Raw genomic sequence first — 25,818 nt, forward strand, 5'->3', positions numbered from 1 at the left:
GGGAAGCTATGAACTGAGCTATAACCCCAGCTCAATGGCCTTAGCTCTTTAGTTTTTGCAGTCACTGTATAGATCCCCACCCCCATTTTTATGTCTTGCCTACCATGTCATTTGTGAATATTTCCTTTCTTTATAATTTGTCTGTTTTCTGATCTCAAATGAAGCAAGCATGAAAGAACCATGCTCTTTTCCGCTTTAAGGAGAAACTATTGTTTTAAGCACACCAACTGTAGGTCTAGGTTTTTATGAGGCCTTTATCAGATTGAAGTTTTTCCCTTCTGTTTCCAGTATGCAAAAAATGCATGGGAATCAATCCTTAATTCTCTCAAATGAGCTTCCCTTCCATGTCAAGGCCTTTTTCCTTCTGGTCTGTTGATATAAAGACTTGCATCATTACTCAAATGTTGAAGCAATCCTGTGTTCCTAGCATTTACTCCACTTGGTTACAATCCATTTGATCTGTTGTTGAGCTTGAGTGGCTAATTTTTCTTTTCTTTGTTTTAAATCATTGCTCAGGAAGTGTGAGTCGTTAGTTGTCTTTGATTACAATCTCCCTTCACTTGTTCTTCGCCCACTGTGGGAACACGTGGTGCTCTGCTCTCCTGAGCGTGGACAATGTTCCCTGCATTCCTGTATTTTACAGTAGCTTATGTAGAATACAGAAGTGCTTGATCGAAGTTATCACGGGATGCATCTGGTAGGCTCCAATGTGGAAGGCTGTACATTACATTTTTCTTTCATAATTAGCTGTAAGGCTATGAGTAATTAGATAAAGGCTTCTTGTGTGAGCTTGGGTAATACTGTGGATTAAAAGTTTGTGACTCCTCTTCAACTGAACAATCCTAATCACTAAGAAGAGCTAGTGGGCATGGGGCTGCCAAGCGAGCAGTCAAGAGTCAGTGAGGTCGTAAGAATGGACCTGGATGCTACAGAACTAGCGACACAGTAGAGAGCTCACCTTCACGGCCTCATGAGGAAGTTGTACCTGGAAGCTGCCTTGAGAACCTGCACTAGAAACCACGACAGTGGACTTCTTGCCACTATGCTATTGTAAAAAACTCCCCTGTCTGTTATAGTAACCTAGCACAGGCAGGTTTTGTTCAAGAAAAAGATATTTTGAATGGTTTGGGCATGAACTGCTCTTTTTCCTTCTAATCTGTTAGATGGCTATCGGATACAGAGTCAGTCATCCTCATTCCAGATATTTTAAATTATGTATCAAGTATTTTTTAATCTAGCTACAGATTTATCAGTATTATTGATATCATTTAATTAATGCCCCTTGGATTCTTCAGTTTTGTTTACATTGGATTGATTAGCCATTTAGGAGAATAATTTCCTTTAGATACTTTGAATTTACTTCTGGTTCAAGGTAGAGGCTTAAGTTATTGAATTGTTTATAACTGTGTAATGTAAGAAACTGCACTTTAACCTGTGAGTTCAATATATCCAAGAAATGCTAGAGACCCCTGATTTTCTTGGCTATGAGCTCTCCACTCCCACCCTGTGTTCTCCTATGAGTTGTGGACCTACAGCCCTGTCTCCAGCCCATCACTGTTGTAGGGTTAGTCTTCCTTAGTGCTATAAAGCCATCCGATCAGTGTTTTGTCTGGTGTAGTTCTTAAAGATAAACCTGCTTTCTCTCATATTATCGCAGACAACATTCAGGACTCATTGTTTTCTGGCACATATTTTCTAAGTATATGTTCTGGGCTGAAGATGGTCTGTGTCCAAGGGTCCATGTGCTGAAAGTGTGGCTTGCAGGGTGATGGTGGGGAGGTGTGGCCTTGGGAGGCAGGGCCTGTTAGTAGGTCCTTAAGGTTGCCAAGGTCTTTTGCAGATTACCATATCTTCAGGGAAGGGTTGCTTAAAAGCCCAAGTTTCGCCCTATTTACTGCCTGGCACCATGCTTCCAGATGTAATCTCTTCCCCTGCACACACCCCTGCCATGCTGAGTCTGCCTTAAGATGATGGAGATATTGAGAACAGCGTTAATAAGGACAACTGATATACTTTAGGTACATAATAAAAATTTAATAGTACAAAATAAAAATATAAAAATCAGCTATTTACTTTTGGATGTTAGAAATAATATACATAATAAAGTCAACACAGTACTAATAGTGCTACAAGGTAAGATTCCATGTTTCAGATGACAGCTTACACCAATCAGGCTGATTGGTACCAAAAAGCACACATTTCTGCTTTTATTTTATTAGGAACACCTGGACTGTAGAGAATGACACAATGTATACTTGGCAAATTCTGAAACTATAACTGTTTCTATATATAGGTTCACATAACTGAAACTATGTGACCATCATTGTAATAACCTGGTTAAATCCTCACCTGAAAATAAAAGGCAAACACTTCCCCATAGTAGTTACTAAATTGTCACAGTGCCAATAGAAAAAGGGCCCTCTCTCCTTTTTAACACAGGTGACCACGGAGGCACATGTATGCGAGGAGCTAAAAACCAAAAGGGCAATTTTATGCTATATGCTAGGTTTAAATTTATAGCCTGATTTTTAGATACAGCGTTTCTGGTCTATAAAGAGAAACAGAAGAATCAGGGAACTTTCAAGTGTCAGGAAATATAACTTTGCTATTCCTTCAAAATTAAATCTTTCAATGATTTTTAGGATTGCTTCTACAGCCTGTTTTCATCAGGCTAGCTCAGGGAGAGATCCAGTGGTTGAAAATAACTCGAGAATACAAACTTCAAGGCTAAAATTTCATCTTCTAAATGTATATATTTGAATAGAGCCCTTGACAAGAATTATTTAATGTGAACTGCTAGCCAGGATAAAAAATGTTAGACAGAAAAAGAAAAAGAATTCATGCTGAAATTTAAATGAAACACCAAAAGCAGGTCTTTTTTGATATAGCCAACTCTTCCACAGAAAGACAGTTGCTAAAAGTAGTTCCTTATTGCACAATAAATTTTCAGTTGAGTCAATGCTTTGGTGAGGTGATTTAAAGAAACATACATTCTATGAGAGTTAGCTGTAGAATCCATTAAACAAAATAAGGTAGATAAAATGTGAGGAAGAATATCACGCTTCTTAATTTTTTTCATGCAATAAGCATGCCCATCTTAAATCTGGTATTTCTCATAAATAATCTCTATGTCCCAGGAAGCTTGTATTATGAGCCAAGTTCAAATGTGTTCTTACAGTTGACTATTAAAGAATGTCCTGAGGATTATTCATCATTATCTGTAGAAAAAAGAAAAAAATAATTCACTTCATTTTAGTTCAAGCATTATCTATGTTTTTTATAAAAAGCATTTTTCCTTTCTAAAGATTAGTTCAGCATTAAATATAATTTTGTTATAATAGCACATATTCATTGTACAACATCCAGACAGTATTATAAAGTATGAAGGTACAAAATTTCAAAGACAACTAGTGTTACAACTATGCACATATAAATCCTCAGATTGCCTTGTGGATCACAAATAACTAAGAAAATTAGACCACGATGCAGGCTTGGGACATGAGGTTTCCACATAAGACACACAATAGAAAGATAAATAAAGAAGAGCAGTGATGGGGCTGGAGAGACAGCTCAGCGGTTAAGAGCACTGACTGCTCTTCTGAAGGTCCTGAGTTCAAATCCCAGCAACCACATAGTGGCGCACAACGATCTGTAATGGGATCTGATGCCCTCTTCTGGTATGCCTGAAGACAGCTACAGTGTACTTATGTATAATAATAAGTAAATCTTAAAAAAAAAAAAAAAAGACGTGCAGTGATATGAAAAGCAAGATTATAAATGCTCATGGTAGAGTCTCTGTGGTGGGTATGTCAGGTACCACTATAGTGTTCAACTTCTCTATATGGTGAACACCTCACAATAGAATGCTGTAGGACAAATGATGTATATATTCCATGTGGCTTTAATGTCTGCACACCATTGCATTTTATGAGCATGACATAATGCATTAGCTATTCTTATTTACATAAACCACAAGAATGTTTATTCTTAAAAACATCTGAATGAATTAAGCACATTGATTTGCTTATCACGCTGGCACCCGAGTAAACCCAAGCACCCTGTCAAACACTACACTCTGTACAGCCCCTACTTTCTACTCACTCCCTACCTGCTTAACATGTCCACAAACCTGATCACCAGGTCATGACAATATCTGAAATAGTCCCTGAGTTAGTTACCAATCGCCACTCATCTTCTCTACTGCAGTGTTTTGTGTCCTTCTATACAGGATGTCTTCTCCTGCAGGACCCTCTGTTTCAGCCCATAGAGTGATGCCACTGCTTCATGCAACTTAATCCACTCAGTTTGAGTTATGCATTGCTTCAGATAATCCGGAAAGCAATGAGCACTATGTGCCTACCTAGCATGAACACAGGTTAACTTTTGCTCCTACTGATTCTGATATTTAAGAAAACCATATTATAAGCAGTCTACTTTTCCACTTTGGTGACCTTTTCTCCGTTTCTAGGAACATTTTTAAGGACACTAAATTAATGTATATTTTTCTTGCTTATACTTTTTCACTGTTATTAAACATATGTAAAAGTAAACAGTATTGTTTTAGATGTCATATAAGTCATATCACATAACTTTAACTTAGGTCTCTGGGCTTATGTATATTGATAGCTGAAGATTTGGTTCATTTATTTGAATAGCTGTATAGAATTTCACTACATAAACACAATACAAAATTCCATCTAAAATGAATGTGAATGGAAGGTACATTGAAAAAAAAACCCACATGCTTGGCCTGCTGCTGCTCAGTGGGAGGACTTGGTAACCTCTGCCAATCCTCCATTGGCCACACATTCATTTGTGAAGGAGCACCTAGAAACAGTTTTAAGTAACCCACAAATTACTACCTCTATTTGACTTTTGACTCTGGAAAGCAGCTATATAAGGGCTAGGCAGTGTTAACTTTTCCAACAGAGATAGTTATTAATGCTCACCAAACCTGCACTGTAACAGTTATCATGGGAGCTGGTCATTTTGGGGACTCAGACAATTTCCAGTGGAATTAAACAGAAATGATATTAGGCAATGACTTTAAAGGTTAAAATGTTGTTTGTGGTGTGGGTATATGCACGAGAGCAGGTATGTGTGCAGGTGCACCTTCTATGTGTGCATATGCAGAGACCACCAGTGAATGTCCACATGCTTTCCTCAATCTCTTCACCTCACTTTTGAGACAATCTTTCAAGAGAATCTTGTTTCTAGTATGCCCCTTACTAGCTTTACTTTGAATGAGTTGGATCAGATTTTGCCACAGAGAATAAAAGCGTGTAAGCATCATACACATGGCATGATTACTTATCTCTTCAACAGGATTTAAAGCACAGCTATACATAAGACTGCTTGATCAGAGATTCAACTGCTCCATACAAGGAGGCTCTCTTTATTCTTAATCCAGTGACTATGTGTGTTAGCTTTTATTCAGATAATGTATTTCACATGAGCTTATTCAGTAGTAAGTTAAAGTATGTTATTAAAACTGCTTTCTATTTTCTCCCCAGGCTGAAGAGATTACAGCCAGGCTCTGTCCTTTCTGTTTCCACTGCTTACCCCAGCAGAGCTGACCATGCTTCTTGAGGGCTGTATGGCCCAGCCTAGCTTGTGACCCTGTAAGTGAATGGGCTTCTATGAAGCCAGGAGCCCTTTAGAAACCACTCAGCTGTGCCAATTCTACCTTGTGGCTCACTTGACTGTTACAGCTCTCCACTGAAGGGGCAAGGCAAACTAAAAGCTTTTCAGATACTTGACAAACAATTCTGCAGCCTGAGCAAACTCCTTGTGGAGAGCTCCATTTGAAGAAGCCTTGTGCAGAGCTGCCTGAGGAAGGGCCAGGCGAGTGAGACGACAACTGCCTAGACCTCACCACAGACATCCTGAAACAGTCATTCTCTGGCCTTGTGCTGTTAGCTTACACAATGATGTGAGAAGTAACCTATGAAGTCCAAAATTTACAGGCTATTTCTCATCTCAGAACAGGTCAGATGGAGTTCAAGATCTCAGTAGACTCAGGAACCTGAACGTTTCAGATACCAGTTAAACTAGAGACTTTCATCTTAATGATCAAGTAATCTTTTATCATTTCAGAAAATAAACCACAAATTTTATGGTAGTATAACTGAAGGGCATTTTCAAAGTCGTAACACTTCAGTTGTAGTAAGATCTATAGACCTTTTGATTCTGTTGTACGTGGGAGGAAAACAAAACCCTTTCCCTTCTTAAAGGGATCAGTATTAGTCTGAACTTTAAGGCGGCACATGAAAGATGGCTAGGCATGGTGGTGAAGGGAAAGGCAGGACGTGCGTGTGCTTGAGGCTATCCTAGCGAGTGCAGCAAGACCTTGTCTCAAACAAGAACAAAACCAAGACAGCAAACAGATCTGGAGAACTGTTTCCACCACAGACTGTTGGCCTCTAAGGAACAGTCTGCTTTGTTTCTGACTGCACGAGTCTGGTTTTCTGCTTCACTGTAAAGTTTTTACAGGTTTCACAATGGAGACCTTCTTAACGGTATCATAATTTTACTCCATCTCTTCTTTTGTGCTTATCTAATATACTATGTTCTGAAATATTTTTAAAACTTATTTTAATTTTTGTACCTGGATGCATTTTAAAAAGGGATCTTAAGTTGTTTTTAACAGGAGGGAATATAAATATATTTTAATAAAAATTGCATTGTTAAAATTAAACATCAAGATTCAAAACTTCTGTTTTGGTCTACAAATTAAATCTTTAAAGTAAATGTATTAGTTTTGCCAACCATGTTACAAATAAATTCATGCTCAGAATTTTATATTTTCTTCCTCTGCAAAAGAGTTTAATGACACATCATTGATGAGAATTATTCTAAAGAGCTTAAGCTTTCAATTGGAGACTTAAGATTTTTTACTCAAGGGCTGGAGAGATGGCTCAGTGGCTCAGAGTATGAGTTCAGTTCTCAGAACCGTCTGTAACACCAGTTCCAGGGGATCTGATGCCCTCATAAGGTTTCTGTGGGAAACGTACACACAGTGCACACACATACATGTAGGCAAAATGCCTGCATACATAAATAAATAATGCATTAAACATTCACTCAAACATTACTTACAAACTATAGGACAGTGACTTAATGTGACAGGGCAGAGGGACAGTTGCTTCAAAGTATCAGATAGGCTCTAGCACAGACCACATCAAAGCCCATTTGCTGGGAGAGTCTCATCACACATCTGCCATCTTTTTCTTCTTCTCCTCTCATTTGTTTAGAATATGAAGACACAAGAAAACTTTACCTTCCTGATAGGCTCCATCTGCCATGACTAAATGCAGAATCTTGGCATAGAGATGCTGATGCTCATTGCCCAAAATATTCTCAACTATTGTTGAACAAATTTCAATATTTTCATCTTCATCCTCATGAATAGCCTATGCCAAATTACCAAATGTAAGTTAATACGGAAGCTGCTAAAGGAGAGAAGCAATTAATAATAGCCTAGGAACCATAATAGTGACGAGCACAGCCAGCGCTGCTGGAAGGTCTGATAGTGGCACTTGTATCTCAGTGGTAACCAATAGCTGTCTGACTAGACCCCAGGCCTGCTCAACACGGGGGAAACTATGCCTAGTACTAGAAACCTACCCAGTATACACCGCTGGTGACATCAGGGATCTTAGAAGAAAACCCACTACTACCACGTTCCTAAACTAGCCTGATTCCTAACTGCATCTAAGTACTTACCATTATAAGTTAAGTGTAGATCTCACCCTTCAACACAGAAGCTTATCTTTACACTAGCAGGAGACCATTACACAAAGCTAAACCTAGTTAAAATACAGAGAATAAACCATCATAGGAATTGATGGCCCCAAATGATACATGTGTCTATCCTTTTCTATTTAACATCAGTGGTTAAATAACAGGAGGTTGTGAATTGGGGAGGGGACCCATATGGAAGACGCAGGAAGAAAGAGTGGGAGAAATGATGCAATTAAACTTTAACAGTTAATGTGCCAATGCTAACTTAAGTGGAGCCTTCAGTGTGTGTGTGCCGACATTGATCCTAATGCAGTGATGAAGGCAGCCAACATGTCACTCCTCTTCAGCAGCACATCAGAGACAGTGTCTAAGTTCACTCACCTTTACTTTCTCATAAACCTCAAAGAACTTTTCAAAGCCCATTTCTTGCTCCAAGTGAAGTCTTAGTTCCTCTAAATGGTTAAAGACACTGTCATATTCACATTCACTAGTGGTCTCAGCGTCACTATTATCTAAAAAAAAAAAAGGTACTTTATGAATAAAAGTAATTTTATAATATTAGACTAGCATCAATGATAAGTGAACTTTGGGTTTCTGTATTCTTCTACCTTCAATACAGCAGTCTTCACTAGGGTATCTGGACATCAAAGCACAGGTAAAGCTGTCTTACTCAGGAATCTGAGTGTGAGAATTGTCTCCTTAAGGACATAAGTAGTAAATCAGGGAACTACAGAAAGATTCCCAGAAACCTCACTATTGAATGTTAGTTCGGAAACAAATGGAAAAAAAAATCACATTTTGATGTTCTGAAATGAAGCAACCAAACCTATGATGAAGGCTTGACAAACATGGAACAAAACATGCAAAGACGCAGATGCAGATGAGCCAAGAAGCATACATACCAAACTAAATTATTAGCTTTATTACTAAAAAAAAAAAAAAGTCAAGGAACAGGGGCCAAAACAGAGAGAAAACACTTCAGAAGTCACTTAACAGAAGAACTGAGAACTGGAACACACAGTGAGCACAAGACAGACAGACGTACACATCAGCTGTAAGGCTCGACATGTCCCTATCAGATACCAGGAAACCACCTCCTACGTGAACTCTGAGCAGAGAGACAGAAACGGGCGCTCAGCCATGAGCAGCGTGAGCCACCGTGAACACACACCTGAGTGCCATTCCTCGTTCAGGGCGCTTTCGCTGCTGGGGTTGTCCTCCTCGTCTGGGGCATCTGTCCCTCTTGCTGTCTGTTCCACATCGCTGCTTTTTAAGACAGACTCTTCCTCCTCACTGTATTCGTCACCTGGTTGCTCCCTAAGTAGCTGCTCCATTGAGGCCTGAAGTTCTTGTAAATCTGTGTCAGTTTCTTCAAATACACTGAAATTTAAAGAGTTAAACTGAATACTGCCTAAACTTTAACTTATTTTGAAATGGTGCATTCTCTCCCACTTAAAAGTACTAACTGTGGATAAAAAAGAAGTCCGAAACAAGCATATAGAGTTTTTAACTAAGGAACTGAGGATGAATACAACTGAGGAAAACAGTACGTGAGGGATACTCTGCAATTTATAAACTAGGTGATTTGCTTAAATTGGTCCTGATTTGCAGAGGAGAATCATGTAGCTATTAACCTCAGTCACTGCTTAAACTTTGCAACAAAGGTTTGTGTCTGTGTGTCCCACCTGTAGTTGGGGAATTTAAGAAAGCAGAGATGTTTATCATAGGTTTTTTAAAAAATGAATTAATAGTCAAATGTTTAAAGGAAAATTGGAAAAACCATTTTCCAATTTTGAAAGTTTATCACAATCTTAATGTAGATACTAGCTGTGTACTATATGCAAGGATTTCCATGGAATGTATTTGAATTTTTAGAGACATGTATTTAAGGTCTTGCATAATATTTGTGCTTTTTAAGGCTAACAGGATGATGATACAGTGAATATAATAGTCAGGAGAAATTTATCTTTATGTGTATATTCCTGAAAAGAATTCTAAAATATGTAAATAGATTTTCCCAAGAATAAAACAATGGCCATAATCCTCACAGGAGAATTTTGTTTTCAAGGCATTAGTCAGAATATAAATGATATTTTCTGAGATTTAAAATGTGGAATAAATTTATAGGTAAAAATCTTATATGTGTGTAGTACACTTACTAAGGAGTTTCATCCTATTTAAATTTTATCCAAATGAAACTCATGGTAGAGACATGAAAATATAAAAGAGGCCTTATCAATGGATCTCTAGCCTCTGTCCTTGGGCACCTGTACAGTAACCGAGAAACTCAGTTCTAAGACTCCCAGTTTATCTCTGAGCACATGCATGAAGGCGAGGAGTTACCTGAGTCTGATGTGTGAGGCCTTGTAGTGAGGGCTCAGGGCCCTCTCGGCAGGAGTCCCTAGACTAGAAATGCAATGCTAAGAAATATATAGGGCTAATGAGGACACTTCCCAAAGTTTACAGCCAACTCCCAAATACACTCTATGAGACCTTGAAGACAATTTACATTAATGGAAAAGAAAATAATCATTTACACAGAAATATCTTTATTTTGTACTTATGCATACTAACTAGCCATTTGACTTTGTGGAAGCTACAGAAAACAATCTGATCAGAACAAGACTTGGTGTTTAATGAGAAGCCTAACTCTTCATGTAATCTTTCATGTGAAGACTATTATGTTGACCTGCTGATAACCCACTTATTAGCTAGAGGAAATAATGGCCAAGACATAGAGGAGTTAAAATTCGTGAGGCCAGCCTGACTGTTGCCTAAGAAAAATGTGAGAAGATCTAATACTGTATGAAATCAGCATTCACAAGTCTCTGTTAGTGTACTGGCTAGTTTTGTGTCAACTTGACACAGGCTGGAGTTATCACAGAGAAAGGAGCTTCAGTTGGGAAAATGCCTCTATGAGATCCAGCTGTAAGGCATTTTCTCAATTAGTGATCAAGGGGGAAAGGCCCCTTGTAGGTGGATCATCTCTGGGCTGGTAGTCTTGGGTTCTATAAGAGAGCAGGCTGAGCAAGCCAGAGGAGGCAAGCCAGTAAGGAACATCCCTCTGTGCCTTCTGCATCAGCTCCAGCTCTGTGACCTGCTTGAGTTCCAGTCCTGACTTCCTTCGGTGATGAACAGCAGTGTGGAAGTGTAAGCTGAATAAACCCTTTCCTCCCCATCTTGCTTCTTGGTCATGATGTTCGTGCAGGAATAGAAGAAACCCTGACTAAGACAGTTAGGTTATTTGAAATCTGGCCCTAAGCTTAGTTTTTAGTTCTTATTATAAAATCTGGAGAAAGGTACGGACCCAAGTCAGTTTCCAAAGACAAACAAGTAGATGTAGAATAGTTTTGTTACAGCTGGCTCAATTACAAATGGTTCATTTTACTTACAGAGGACAAACCCACAAACCCCATTACCCAGCACTTTGTCAACCATAAGTGATGTATGTTGTGTTCCCCAGAAAGCCGACTAAAATAGGAACTGAAGTGACCTCCCTCCAAACTACTAGGTTCCTAGTAAGATCCACGGGTCTCTAAGGGCTGATGAGAAAATGGAGCGTCATTAGGAAGAAGTAACAACATGTCAGATGCAGCAATCCTGACACCAACTGCAGCCTCACTCAGGCTAAGCTACTCTACCCGAGCTACACCCCTGCACCAGACTCCTACGCTGTGCTGCTTCTAGCATCTGATTGCAGGATATTTTGGTTTATTCCTCTGAGTTTGTCATACTTGTTTGAGGCAGTTGGAAGGCTAAAACTGCAGAAGCCAAGAAGGACTCTTATCTAAGGCTCAGCCAACATTTCCCATAACTTTCAGAAACATTGTTACATTTCTTCCTGAGTTCTATATTTCCCATGAATCACAAGAAAGGAATTTTCTGTAAGCAATGAAGTTACATGCCAACCAACACACACACACACACACACACACACACACACACACACACACAGTTACCTTACCCCACTTCCACATATACCACAAAAATAAAATCCTCACTGATACATCCTGAAATCAAATGTCACAAAACAGATAGGAAAGTTTTCAGCATCTCCCTGATGTCATGCAGAGGGTTTAATACTTCCCTGCTTCCCATCTCAATCCTAGTAGAATGGAGATTTCACTATTCAACAGGCATTATCCTGTGAAAATTATTTAACCACTATTTAGTAATCAGTATTGTCACATCAGTGTACTAGATGGCTGTTAATGGGGGAAAAAACAGTGAGCATAAATACAAGCCATTTTTATGTGTCTCAAATGAGACAGTAAATTATTTAGAGGCAGCCATACATTTTCAAAAAGTTTGATTACACTTTAACAAAGTTATAAGAGCTTGAAGGGCGAAGAAAAGGCAGCTGTAGACCATACTCACTCTCTGGACTTTGAAGAAAATCCCAATCTAGATGTCAAAGTGATACTGGCATTTGTTAGTGGTCCTATACTTACGTGTCTTCGGAATCAGAAGGCCCTTCTTTAATTCGTTCATCTTCCAGCTCATCGATTTCAAGACTGTCTTGATGAACGTCTCCCACAGTGGGAACATCCATTAGGGTTCTGAACAGCTTGGAAAGATCTGGAAGTGAACAGGTCCTCAGCATCTACAGAGAGGTTCACAGATTGCTCATTAGGAGGAAGAGAATTGAAATCAAAGAGAGGAAATCAGAGGTAATAATAATTACAATACTTAAATCATGTAGTTAGATCTAAAGGATTCAATGGGGCCTTGCCCAAGGTTAGAACCCAATTTTCTTAAAGTTCAGCTCATATGAGCAACACTAGATAGACTTATTAAACACTCATATGCATGTATGTACCAATAATCATTAAACAAGAGGCCATGAATTCGAGAGGATGTGCAAGTACACGGGATGAGTTGGAGGAGGAGATGGAGGGTTGGAAATGATGCAAATGTAGTACTCATGTCGGAAAAATAGTTAAAAATTCAGCTAGCATTTTTTTTTTTCATAAAGAAAGTTAAACTTGTGAATAATGATTGGGCTTTAGCATAGCAGTTCAGCTGGGTCAGCTTTTAAAGAGTGGAGAGTGGCTATTTAGGAGATACACTTGGCCTTGAAATGCCAAACTGCTGGCAATCAGGTGTGAGAAGCACCCGTTGGTTCTTTTTCATGTGTATTGTTTCTCCTACCTTCCTGTGGTCAACTTGCCCTGTGCAGACCTGCTGAAAGCTGAAGTGAGTTGTCTGGAGCGCGGTGAAGCTCTATGATGTTCAGTCAGCCACTGTGCAGCACTTACTCCGAGGAGCTGCTGGCTGGCTAACATGGGTTAGATCAGTGTGAAGAGAAACCTGACTTTGCTTCCCCAAGATGGGGCTGAGTGGGGACCTCATGTTCAGACAGAAGGACAAGTTCTTTGAGGGCAATGAGGAAAAGCATTTATACCACCACCAAGAAGGAAGTAGGCCAACTGTGCTAAAGAAAAAAAAAAAACAAACAAAACAACAGACAGCGGAGGTGTTGAAAACGAAATCAGTGTTGGATAAGAGCAGAAATAACTGGAAGCGTCTCTATTAGTCAACCTTTCAACAATCAGCATGTGACAAACAGGAGACGAGACAGATAGCTGTGGACCTGTCTCTGGGCTGGGTCAACTCTCCAGGAATCTGAGATTGAAATGTTGAGTGCTAGGCCCTGAAAAGAGCTCTGCATTACAGGGAAGGCTTTGAAGAAAACACACAGTGATGGAAATTTGCATAGTTGGCCAATTTTCTTAGTGCAGCATTTCAGAATAATAAAGAATAGGTTCCCATTGTTTGAACACAATTTCTACATTACACTAATTAAGGAAATGATCATCAGTTACAAACTGGTGAAGCTGGCAAAAGTGGTAAAAAAACAAACCAACAAAACCTAGTGCTTATTAAAGCATTTAAAGATGGCAATGGTGCTGAGGTATGTCTTTCAGTGCCACTCAACTGCCCCCAGTGCTGGGACTGCAGGTGCCCCACATCCAACTTTGGACTTACTAAGATTTGGGCCATGTGAGCCAGAAGAATACGAAGTAGGCACTTGTAACAATCTATGCAGGCTGACTGCTAACCAACAAAATAAACAGGATACATTACACAATTAAACTTGAGGATGTCATATATACAGGCTGGAAAATTTAGCTCATCCTAGCATTTTTTAGGAACTCAAAACAATTTTAATTTATTCCTCTTAATAGTTAAAATAACTTTTTTCCCACTGTGATATGTAGCCCAGGAATGTGACCTTCCTGCTTCTGCCCACCAAGTTCTACAGTTACAAAGGTGTGTGCCACAATGTGTATTAATATTTTTTTTTTTTTTGGTTTTTCGAGACAGGGTTTCTCTGTGTAGCCCTGGCTGTCCTGGCACTCACTTTGTAGACCAGGCTGGCCTCGAACTCCGAAATCCGCCTGCCTCTGCCTCCCGAGTGCTGGGATTAAAGGTGTGCGCCACCACGTCCGGCCTAATATAATATTTATACTATATCATGAAATAATTCCATCAGAAGTGTGCTTCAAGGGTCCCATGATTTGACACCTTACCTCTCCTTAAGACTTACACTCACTTACTAGTGTATCTGTAGGATAAACCTTTGTGTTTACAGTACTCCTTGCTGGGCCTCCTTCAGACTTTATGATCTGTTTTAACGCCATCCAAGCTGGGCTTGGGCTTACGATTTTCCTGCCTTGTCCTCTGCAGCACGTGGAATCATGGTCAAGTGCTGCCACTGGATTCTTACTTTATGTTTTAAATGGATCTGCTTTATAGAATAACTAGAGGATTACTAATTTATAGTTTATATCAAAACTTTATTCACAGTAATATTCATTCATTCTCCCTCTCCTCTCCTCTCCTCTCCCCTCCCCTCCCCTCCCCTCCCCTCCCCTCCCCTCCCCTCCCCTCTCCTCCCTCCCTCCCTCCCTCCCTCCCTCCCTCCCTCTCTCTCTCTCTCTCTCTCTCTCTCTCTCTCTCTCTCTCTCTCTCTCTCTCTCCCTCTCCATCCTACCTAACCAACCTACTTACCTACCTATCTCAGAATGCTTCTGTTCTTCCCATTTGTTTGGTGCTAAGTCTGACATCAGGCCATGAGCATATCAAGCAGTCCACATCACACCCTGAGGGATAACCCTGGATCCTTTTCATTTCTGTTCTGATTCTCCTGACTTTTTTCATACTGCTTAAAGTATATTTTGTTGTCTTAGCAGCAATGGAAAGAAATCCTAAAAAGATGGGGCAGCCCCTAGCAGTGCCTGGAGAGCTTACTTCAGTTGAGTTATGGCTTTCCCCAATTGTATACCAGAGAGCAGTGGGCCCTGTGGCAACATCAGACAGAAAGCGGTGCTGTAGGGAACCTTGCATCCCAAGGCACTGCTCCTTTACTCTTCAGTACTAGGTAACTGTTTTTCTTAAAGTAAGGGAGCCACATAAAACAGCGAATGAGTTACATGCTAGTCTTATTAGTAATTTCACATCAAGTTCTACATCAAAGAATTCTTTTAATCTTTACAAGTTTTGATATAAACTATAAATTAGTAATCCTCTAGTTATTCTATAAAGCAGTTTATTATGGGCACATTTGTTTAGCCTCTGATTATTACTGTGAATACTTCAACAATGTTCCCTCAAAACAGCTTTTACAAATAATTGCTAACTTTATTCCCCAAGCCAGATTCTATTATTTAAGAACAGATTAGCAGAAGCCAGAGTCCTTGAACCAAACAGTGACTCACTGCAATGAACATTTGCAAGTAAAGTTGTTTGGGGAAAAGGGTAGAATATGTGACACACTGTGACACACCACAGCCTCCATGGTGAGATTTTTTTTTTTTTTTTTAATTTTTTATTTTCTTTTGCAGGGGCAGACATAGAAGACCTAGGAAATGAGAAGAACTGGGTACATGATATGAAAGTCATAGAGAATCAATGCAGAATTATGTTAAAAAAGTAATAGAATCCAAAGTAAAAGGCTTGGCATGTGCTTGGTGGGTGTGGTGGAGGGAGTGGGAACGAAGAGGTCTAAGTTTCAGTATCCTAAAACTGGTGCTCCCTTGATTTGAGGAAGCTCACATCGCACACTCTAAGGCTGACTTAGTGCCTGGTCACTGGAGGCAGAAACAGTCAGACTTCCCACCTACCTGAACTGATGCTGTGGTCTTCATCTGACTGACTCTTAAGCCACTTTAAGTCTGCAAATTTGGAGAGGCCTTAAGGCACAGTTGTCTACCGAATTCCTTTAGTTCCCGTGGGATTATAAATTAACCTTGAAAATATTACTATCTTAGAAAATTCACAGGAGAAATTTACCAATAATTTCCCTTGACTGTCATAACAAATACAAAGTTTAGATTTTCCTATCTACAAGTACTTGTTGACACTGCTGAAATGTGAAAGCAGCTTTCCTGGCTGGAAACCTCTGAGGAATAAGTTCCTCTTTGGAACTTAATGGCTGTAGGTATCCGCTATCTGACTGTGGACAAGTTGCTTGTGTGTGACATGGAATGATGACAGCATTACCTGGGTGACTGTGAGCATGAGATTATTATTGTAAAGCTGCTGGAACAATATTGAAGACACTGCACACATGGTTGGTAGAGTTACCTGACTATGTTGTACTGACAATGAGGATTATAATTGTGTTAGCCACCTTTATAGAAATCAAAGTAGACTAGAATTCTTCTCAAGAGATAACTGGGGACAGTGAGACGCTATTTTCTAAGCCTAAATCTATATTTGCTTGAATTTTAGTGAGTTAGAATGTTCTAGTAACAGAAAATTAAGAATACTCTGTATGGTCTTTTTTTTTTCTATAAATTAAGCATGGGTGAGATAATAATTTGGCAATTTGCTCTGTCAGAGAGCAAAGCAAAAAAAAAAATTGTACTAGCAGACTCTTTTCACAGTTTAACTGGCTACTACCCATTAATGTTATGTAGTTGTCTTGTTTAATGTTTGCAATTATATTTGACAAGGTATTCATAATAGCAATTCATCATAAAAGCATCAGCACTCGTGGCTCTTTGAAAACATTGCTAGCATTTTTAATAGCTGAGGAGACATAAAATGATTTAAACAACCCAGGAACCGGCCAGGTCAACCATGAATGCCAGAAATCTATCTTCCTGAACTCTGTCCAATGCACTAAAGCAGTGGTTTGGCAGGACTGTGCATCTCAGCTATTCCAGATCGTGCTTATATCAAAACTTTTGTTTTTAGAATGAATACTTTGTTGTTTGAATACAGACAATCACTGGCAAATCACCAAACCCTTCTATAAAGAAGTTGAGCTAGAAATTCTCCCATTTTCAACAAAATGGCTAGTTACTTGTCTAGACTCTTGGTAAATTACAGTCATTTGCTATCATAGTTATTTAACCTTATCTGTTCCTCACTTGCTCTCTAAGTCACATGACATACATGCAGGTAAACATTCATTCACATTAAAATCCACCTTCTGCCAACCAACCATATATATGCCTTTGCCAGACTACACAGAGTAACCACTGTTGTGGGCCCTTTTGCAAAATGGGACTGTTGGAAAGGCAAAGGATTGGTTCCTCTAGTAATCCAGATTCTGCAACTTTTAAAAGGAAGATCATGAGAAAACCACAACGTTTATTTTGACTTTTTAAAATTTACTGTTGAGAATCTCCAATTTACTGTTATATCTACATTTTTATCAAATCATTGCATTTTAATTACCTTAGGAAATCTGCTATTCTGTTTGCAGTAGCAATGGACGTGAAGCCATCACTTTTTACCAACTCTAAAGGAACCAGCAGGATGTGGTTGTATATACCTGTACTTGTACAGGGAAGGTGAAAGCTTGCGGCCAGCCTGGGTAGAAAGTGAGAGCCTGCACAAAGAAACCTCCAGAAGAGAAATCCTTTTCCCGAGAGAAAAACCACAGAAAGCTTTCCCCTGAACAACTCATAATTTTCTAGCCTCAGAAATACAGCAGGGTTTATAACTTTCATTTCACTTTGACTACTACATAGATAAATCTTTTACTTAATTAACATTAATGACTATTATAACAGTTGCTAATGGCTTGCTGATGTATCATGCACAGTCTTAAATACAATTTATATATTTGGGTATAAATCTTCAACTTGCCTGAGTCATTGCATATGTAAACAGTGTAAAAGGAAGAGCAGACTTCTAGGACCCGAGCTTGTTTTAGACCATCACTTACAGCCTCACTGACGGACAGTGTTAATGAAAGCATTACTTTGATTGCCAGTCTTTCAGTGATCAACTTAACCACTAACTACTATCTGTGTGGGTGGTTAATTGTACAATTCAGTTAACTAACATTACATTTGGTTTTTGCTAAAAGATCTATTTAAAGTACACTAGATGAATGCCTTAGTATTGTTTCCTGAGTCTTAGGGCTCTGAGGTTATGTCTAAGGCAGCTGTGAGGCAGAGGACAAGAGGGCAAGGGGACAGGGACAACGAGAGCAACAAGTACTTCTGTCTCTTCACACACAGTGTCCTTGTTTGGAAATGAAATAAATTCCACCATACCAAAACCCCAAACAAAACACTCCCAAAAAGCTCTAAGCCACATATTTGAACACTATTAATTAGGAACAAGAATGATTGGCACCCAACTGTCTTCACACTTTGATATTTTAAGAAAAAAAAATTTTAATGTGAATGAATGTTTACGTGCATGTATGTCATGTGTGCAGTGCCTGCAATGGCCAGAAGAGAACAATGGACTCCCTGGGACTAGACTAGAATCACAGACAGTTGTGAGCTGCCATGTGGGTTCTGAAAACGGAACGAGGGAAGACTAGCCAGTGTTCCTACCTGGTGGACCTTTCTCCAGCCTCACCTCATTCACAGGCCCTAGTACCCCAAAGCACACTGTGCTGCTCCATAACATCTTCCTCTGCTTTAAATGTTCTCCAAGGCCCAGGCCTTCAAACATCTGCACCGAAGCCTCTTCTCAATCATGATGCAGCCTTAAGCATGCCTTCTTTTCTGGTACACTATCCATTTTCATTTCTCCTTATAAGAATTATCACAAATGGTTTTCACTTAATTTATTCCCTTTCTTGGCTACAAACATCGTATCATTACTATAAGCATAGTACCTAACATACAATACAGCTTGATAGGCATTGGCTGAATAGATTTGAATAATAACCCACTTTAGATTACATATAAATGTGTGTGTGTGTGTGTGTGTGTGTGTGTGTGTAAAACCCGTGAATAGTATAACTTAAGGGGGATCATATTCTAGTGGAAAAGAAACAATAAAAAATAAGTAACCAAGATGAATTCTATTTTTATAGCAACTAGGAAATCAAACAAAAAAGTAACTCAGGATGGAAATTCCTGTACTTAAGGCTTGTGAGGATAATACTTGAGAGGTGATGCTTGAAAGTCAGAAATGAGTTAGAACTGAGCAGAACTAAGAGAAGCAAGCCCAGTCTGGTCAAGGCTAACAGAAAGTTCAGTCTGTAACACAGAAGAGCTTGGCCACCAAGGGAAAAGAGAATGAGAGCAACTGTATCGTGAGTCAAGGAGGTTCTTAATGTTTTGTCAAGTCTTACAGACCATGGTGAAGAGTTAATACAACTTAACAGCAGCAGAAAGTCTCAAGCCTTACACATAGCACTGACTTGACATGAGAGCTATAATATATCTGACGTGACCACAACAAAGCAGGTGACAAAAACGCTGATCCCTCTACATGGGAACAGCTCTGGAACAGGCTGAGACATGGAAATGTCTCCCAGCACTTTAGCTAAGCATAGGTAATAAATCTGGTTGGCTATGGAGTCCTCAGGACTTACCATGCCATCCTTTCAAATAGCATGGATGAAAATTAATATTACAGTCCAAACACACTCACAAATACAACAGATGCCTTACCTGCTCAAAGAAAAGAGAATCATCTTTAGCTGAGTTATGCACACTGCACATTCTATACATGTGTTAATGAAAAAATGTGTATTACCATTAAAAGCTTATATATTCACAGAGAAAACCCACCAGACAAGGAAGGTAGAGCACCCCTGAAAAGACTTACCCTCAGATATGCTGAGGCGGATGCTGAGCTGCTGAGACATATTTATTCCAACATCCTACTAAATTCAGCCTCACAGACTACCTTAAAAGCTGCTTCCTTGGGGATCTGCATCTGGAACAGTTTAAAACAGCTAACTAGGATGGTCCAGCCCTTCAGATTGTTCCAGTCAGGACTTCAGTTAAGCCCCGCATTTTCACATCACACAGAGACTGGACAACAAATATTATAGCTAGCTTTCTTAAGACTAGCCAATATCCCAATTTTCTTAGGCCCCCCAAAAAGACACTGTCCACAGAGAACAGGGAGCAATTTCAAGAGAATGAAGGCCTTATTCCCAAGAGGTGGGATGTGTGCTTTTTGTTCAGTTGATTGATGATGGATTGTGGATGTTTGTTATTGTTACAGGGGGTTGGATTCAAGTTATTAATGGTCTTGGTAAGGAGGGAAATTAATGGTCTTGTTAAGGAGGGAAACAAACTAAAGGAAGTTAGATTCAGGGATTTTTTTTCTCTTTTTATTTTCTCTATCCTTCTTTCTCTCCTATTTAAAGTTAAGGGAAAAGGGGGAGAAGGGATGAAAGGAAAAATGGGGATAAGAGAAAAAGAAATTGGGGGGATATAGAATTGATAAAATAAAGAGTATATTATTGAATATACTGTTAGATCAATGAGCATTAATAAGCCAAATATTTTAATTTGGTATGGACTTTGTATATTGATACAGGTTTAGAATTATGTTTCATTACAATATACTAATATATGTTTCAACTTTATTTAAAGTATTGTACTGAATTTCCAGTCCTTTTGAAAGTTGCTATTACAAACTATTTAGGATAATTAAGAAATGCAATTTAGAGAGCGCAGGGTCGGCTGACACCCGCCAGCTACCCACGACCCCCGCCACAGGATTTTGAGACTGCTGGTGAGTGGAACACAGCTTCTGCTCCAGTCCAATCACGCGGGACCTGAGACTGCTTTGGTTAGAGAGGCAGAAATCCGGCCTGAATAGGGCCACAAGCCTCTCCGGTCAGAAAAGCGCCGGGGTAGCTAGGGCGCAGGGTCGGCTGACACTCGCCAGCTACCCACAACACCCGCCACAGGATCTTAAGACTTCTGGTGAGTGGAACACAGCTTCTGCTCCAATCCAATTGCGCGCGGGACCTGAGACTGCATTAGTTAGGGAAGCAGAAAACCGGCCTGAGTAGGACCACAGGCCTCTTCCGGCCGGACCAGCACCGGGGTAGCTAGAGCGCAGGGTCGGCTGACACCCGCCAGCTACCCACGACCCCCGCCACAGGATTTTGAGACTGCTGGTGAGTGGAACACAGCTTCTGCTCCAATCTTTAAACAGTGATAACGACAACAACTAACCCCAGAGATTACCAGATGGCGAAAGGTAAACGTAATAATCTTACTAACAGAAACCAAGACCATTCACCATCATCAGAACCCAGCACTCCCACTTCACCCAGTCCAGGGCACCCCAACACACCGGAAAAGCTAGACACGGATCTAAAAGCATATCTCATGATGATGGTAGAGGACTTCAAGAAGGACTTTAATAACACACTTAAAGAAATACAAAGGAAGACTGGTAAACAGGTAGAAGACAGTAAAGAGGAAGCACAAAAATCCCTTAAAGAATTGCAGGAGAACACTGCTGAAGAGTTACAAATCCTTAAAGAAAAACAGGATAACCTAATCAAACAGGTAGAAGTCCTTAATGAAAAACAGGAAAACACATCCAAACAGATGTTGGAAATGAACAAAACCATACTAGACCTAAAAAGGGAAGTAGACACAATAAAGAAAACCCAAAAGGAGGCAACACTGGAGATAGAAACCCTAGGAAAGAAATCTGGAACCATAGATATGAGCATCAGCAACAGAATACAAGAGATGGAAGAGAGAATCTCAGGTGCAGAAGATTCCATAGAGAACATCGGCACAACAATCAAGGAAAATGTAAAATGCAAAAAGATCCTAACTCAAAACATCCAAGAAATACAGGACACAATGAGAAGACCAAACCTACGGATAATAGGAGTGGATGAGATTGAAGATTTTCAACTCAAAGGACCAGCAAACATCTTCAACAAAATTATAGAAGAAAACTTCCCAAATCTAAAGAAAGAGATGCCCATGAACATACAAGAAGCCTACAGAACTCCAAATAGACTGGACCAGAAAAGAAATACCTCCCGACACATAATAATCAGAACAACAAATGCTCTAAATAAAGATAGAATACTAAAAGCAGTAAGAGAAAAAGGCCAAGTAACATATAAAGGCAAGCCTATCAGAATTACACCAGATTTCTCACCAGAGACTATGAAAGCCAGAAGATCCTGGAGGGATGTTATACAGACACTAAAAAAACACAAACTCCAGCCCAGGCTACTATACCCAGCCAAACTCTCAATTAACATAGATGGAGAAACCAAAGTATTCCACGACAAAACCAAATTCACACATTATCTCTCCACGAATCCAGCCCTTCAAAGGATAATAACAGAAAAAAACCAATACAAGGACAGGAACCACGCCCTAGAAACAACAAGAAGGTAATCCCTCAACAAACCTAAAAGAAGACAGCCACAAGAACAGAATGCCAACTTTAACAACAAAAATAACAGGAAACAACAATTACTTTTCCTTAATATCTCTTAATATCAATGGACTCAACTCCCCGATAAAAAGACATAGACTAACAAACTGGCTACACAAACAAGACCCAACATTTTGCTGCTTACAGGAAACTCATCTCAGAGAAAAAGATAGACACTACCTCAGAATGAAAGGCTGGAAAACAATTTTCCAAGCAAATGGTATGAAGAAACAAGCTGGAGTAGCCATTCTAATATCTGATAAGATTGACTTCCAACCCAAAGTCATTAAAAAAGACAGAGAGGGACACTTCATACTCATCAAAGGTAAAATCTTCCAAGAGGAACTATCAATCCTGAATATCTATGCTCCAAATACAAAGGCAGCCACATTCATTAAAGAAACTTTAGTAAATCTCAAAGCACACATTGCACCTCATACAATAATAGTGGGAGACTTCAACACACCACTTTCACCAATGGACAGATCATGGAAACAGAAACTAAACAGGGACACAGTGAAACTAACAAAAATTATGAATCAAATGGATCTGGCAGATATCTACAAAACATTCTATCCTAAAACAAAAGGATATACCTTCTTTTCAGCACCTCATGGTACCTTCTCCAAAATTGACCACATAATTGGTCACAAAACAGGCCTCAACAAATACAAAAATATTGAAATTGTCCCATGCATCCTATCAGATCACCATGGACTAAGGCTGATCTTCAATAACAAAATAAATAATAGAAAGCCAACCTTCACGTGGAAACTGAACAACACTCTTCTCAATGATACCTTGGTCAAGGAAGGAATAAAGAAAGAAATTAAGGACTTTTTAGAGTTCAATGAAAATGAAGCCACAACATACCCAAACTTATGGGACGCAATGAAAGCATTTCTAAGAGGAAAACTCATAGCTCTGAGTGCCTCCAAAAAGAAACTAGAGAGAGCACACATTAGCAGCTTGACAACATACCTAAAAGCACTAGAACAAAAGGAAGCAAATTCACCCAAGAGGAGTAGACGGCAGGAAATAATCAAACTCAGGGGCGAAATCAACCAAGTGGAAACAAGAAGAACTATTCAAAGAATCAACCAATCAAGGAGCTGGTTCTTTGAGAAAATCAACAAGATAGATAAACCCTTAGCCAGACTCACTAGAGGGCAAAGGGAAAGCATCCTAATTAACAAAATCAGAAATGAAAAAGGAGACATAACAACAGATCCTGAAGACATCCAAAACACCATCAGATCCTTCTACCAAAGGCTATACTCAACAAAACTGGAGAACCTGGATGAAATGGAGAAGTTCCTAGACAGATACCAGGTACCAAAGTTGAATCAAGATCAGGTTAATGATCTAAACAGCCCTATATCCCCCAAAGAAATAGAAGCAGTCATTAATAGTCTCCCAACTAAAAAAAGCCCAGGACCAGATGGGTTTAGTGCAGAGTTCTATCAGACCTTCAAAGAAGATCTAATCCCAGTTCTTCACAAACTATTCCACAAAATAGAAACAGAAGGTACTCTACCCAACTCATTCTATGAAGCCACAATTACTCTGATACCTAAACCACAAAAAGACCCAACAAAGATAGAAAACTTCAGATCAATATCCCTTATGAATATTGATGCAAAAATCCTCAATAAAGTTCTTGCTAACCGAATCCAAGAACACATCAAAACACTCATCCATCCTGACCAAGTAGGTTTCATCCCAGGGATGCAGGGATGGTTCAATATACGGAAATCCATCAACGTAATCCAGTATATAAACAAACTCAAAGACAAAAACCACATGGTCATCTCGTTAGATGCGGAAAAAGCATTTGACAAGATCCAACACCCATTCATGATAAAAGTCTTGGAAAGATCAGGAATTCAAGGCCCATACCTAAACATGATAAAAGCAATCTACAGCAAACCAGTAGTCAACATCAAAGTAAATGGTGAGAAGCTTGAAGCAATCCCTCTAAAATCAGGGACTAGACAAGGCTGTCCACTTTCTCCATACCTATTCAACATTGTACTTGAAGTCCTCGCCAGAGCAATTCAACAACAAAAGGAGATCAAAGGGATACAAATTGGAAAAGATGAAGTCAAAATATCACTTTTTGCAGATGATATGATAGTATATATAAGTGACCCTAAAAATTACACCAGAGAACTCCTAAGCCTGATAAACAGCTTCGGTGAAGTAGCTGGATATAAAATTAACTCAAACAAATCAATGGCCTTTCTCTACACAAAGAATAAACAGGCTGAGAAAGAAATTAGGGAAACAACACCTTTCTCAATAGTCACAAATAATATAAAATATCTTGGCGTGACTCTAACTAAGGAAGTGAAAGATCTGTATAATAAAAACTTAAGTCTCTGAAGAAAGAAATTATAGAAGATCTCAGAAGATGGAAAGATCTCCCATGCTCATGGATTGGCAGGATCAACATTGTAAAAATGGCTATCTTGCCAAAAGCAACCTACAGATTCAATGCAATCCCCATCAAAATTCCAAATCAATTCTTCAACGAATTAGAAAGTGCAATCTGCAAATTCATCTGGAATAACAAAAAACCTAGGATAGCAAAAACTCTTCTCAAGGATAAATGAACCTCATGTGGAATCACCATGCCGGACCTAAAGCTTTACTACAGAGCAATTGTGATAAAAACTGCGTGGTACTGGTATAGTGACAGACAAATAGACCAATGGAATAGAATTGAAGACCCAGAAATGAACCCACACACCTACGGTCACTTGATCTTCGACAAGGGAGCTAAAAACATCCAGTGGAAGAAAGACAGCATTTTCAACAAATGGTGCTGGCACAACTGGTTGTTAACATGTAGAAGAATGCGAATCGATCCATTCCTATCTCCTTGTACTAAGGTCAAGTCTAAGTGGATCAAGGAACTTCACATAAAACCAGAGACACTGAAACTTATAGAGGAGAAAGTGGGGAAAAGCCTTGAAGATATGGGCACAGGGGAAAAATTCTTGAATAGAACAGTAATGGCTTGTGCTGTAAGATCGAGAATTGACAAGTGGGACCTCATGAAACTGCAAAGCTTCTGCAAGGCAAAAGACACCATCAATAAGACAAAAAAAACCACCAACAGATTGGGAAAGGATCTTCACCTATCCTAAATCAGATAAGGGACTAATATCCAATATATATAAAGAACTCAAGAAGGTGGACTCCAGAAAGTCAAATAACCCCATTAAAAAATGGGGCTCAGAACTGAACAAAGAATTCTCACCTGAGGAATACCGAATGGCAGAGAAGCACCTGAAAAAATGTTCAACATCCTTAATCATCAGGGAAATGCAAATCAAAACAACCCTGAGATTCCACCTCACACCAGTCAGAATGGCTAAGATCAAAAATTCAGGTGACAGCAGATGCTGGCGAGGATGTGGAGAAAGAGGA

At 39.4% G+C, this 25,818-nt stretch overlaps 1 protein-coding gene across 9 annotated transcripts in view; it reads right to left on the reverse strand.

The window, feature by feature from the left end:
• Window positions 1-2,016: 2,016 nt before the first annotated feature.
• Window positions 2,017-25,818, reverse strand: part of Nek1 (NIMA related kinase 1) — a 141,087-nt gene continuing 117,285 nt past the window's right edge. For all 9 annotated transcript variants that reach the window (XM_029480466.2, XM_029480469.2, XM_029480473.2 and 6 more), the window contains 5 exons: window positions 12,195-12,346; window positions 8,915-9,123; window positions 8,125-8,255; window positions 7,280-7,412; window positions 2,017-3,218 (listed from right to left, as the gene is read on the reverse strand). In XM_029480466.2, coding sequence (XP_029336326.1) covers window positions 3,205-3,218; window positions 7,280-7,412; window positions 8,125-8,255; window positions 8,915-9,123; window positions 12,195-12,346 — 639 coding nt within the window. In that variant the 3' untranslated portion in view covers window positions 2,017-3,204. The remainder of the gene's footprint in view (window positions 3,219-7,279; window positions 7,413-8,124; window positions 8,256-8,914; window positions 9,124-12,194; window positions 12,347-25,818) is intronic.

This window comes from Mus caroli, unplaced genomic scaffold (assembly GCF_978045245.1).
Source record: "Mus caroli unplaced genomic scaffold, Mus_caroli_1 scaffold_10, whole genome shotgun sequence".
In the NCBI taxonomy this organism is placed as follows: domain Eukaryota; kingdom Metazoa; phylum Chordata; class Mammalia; order Rodentia; family Muridae; genus Mus; species Mus caroli.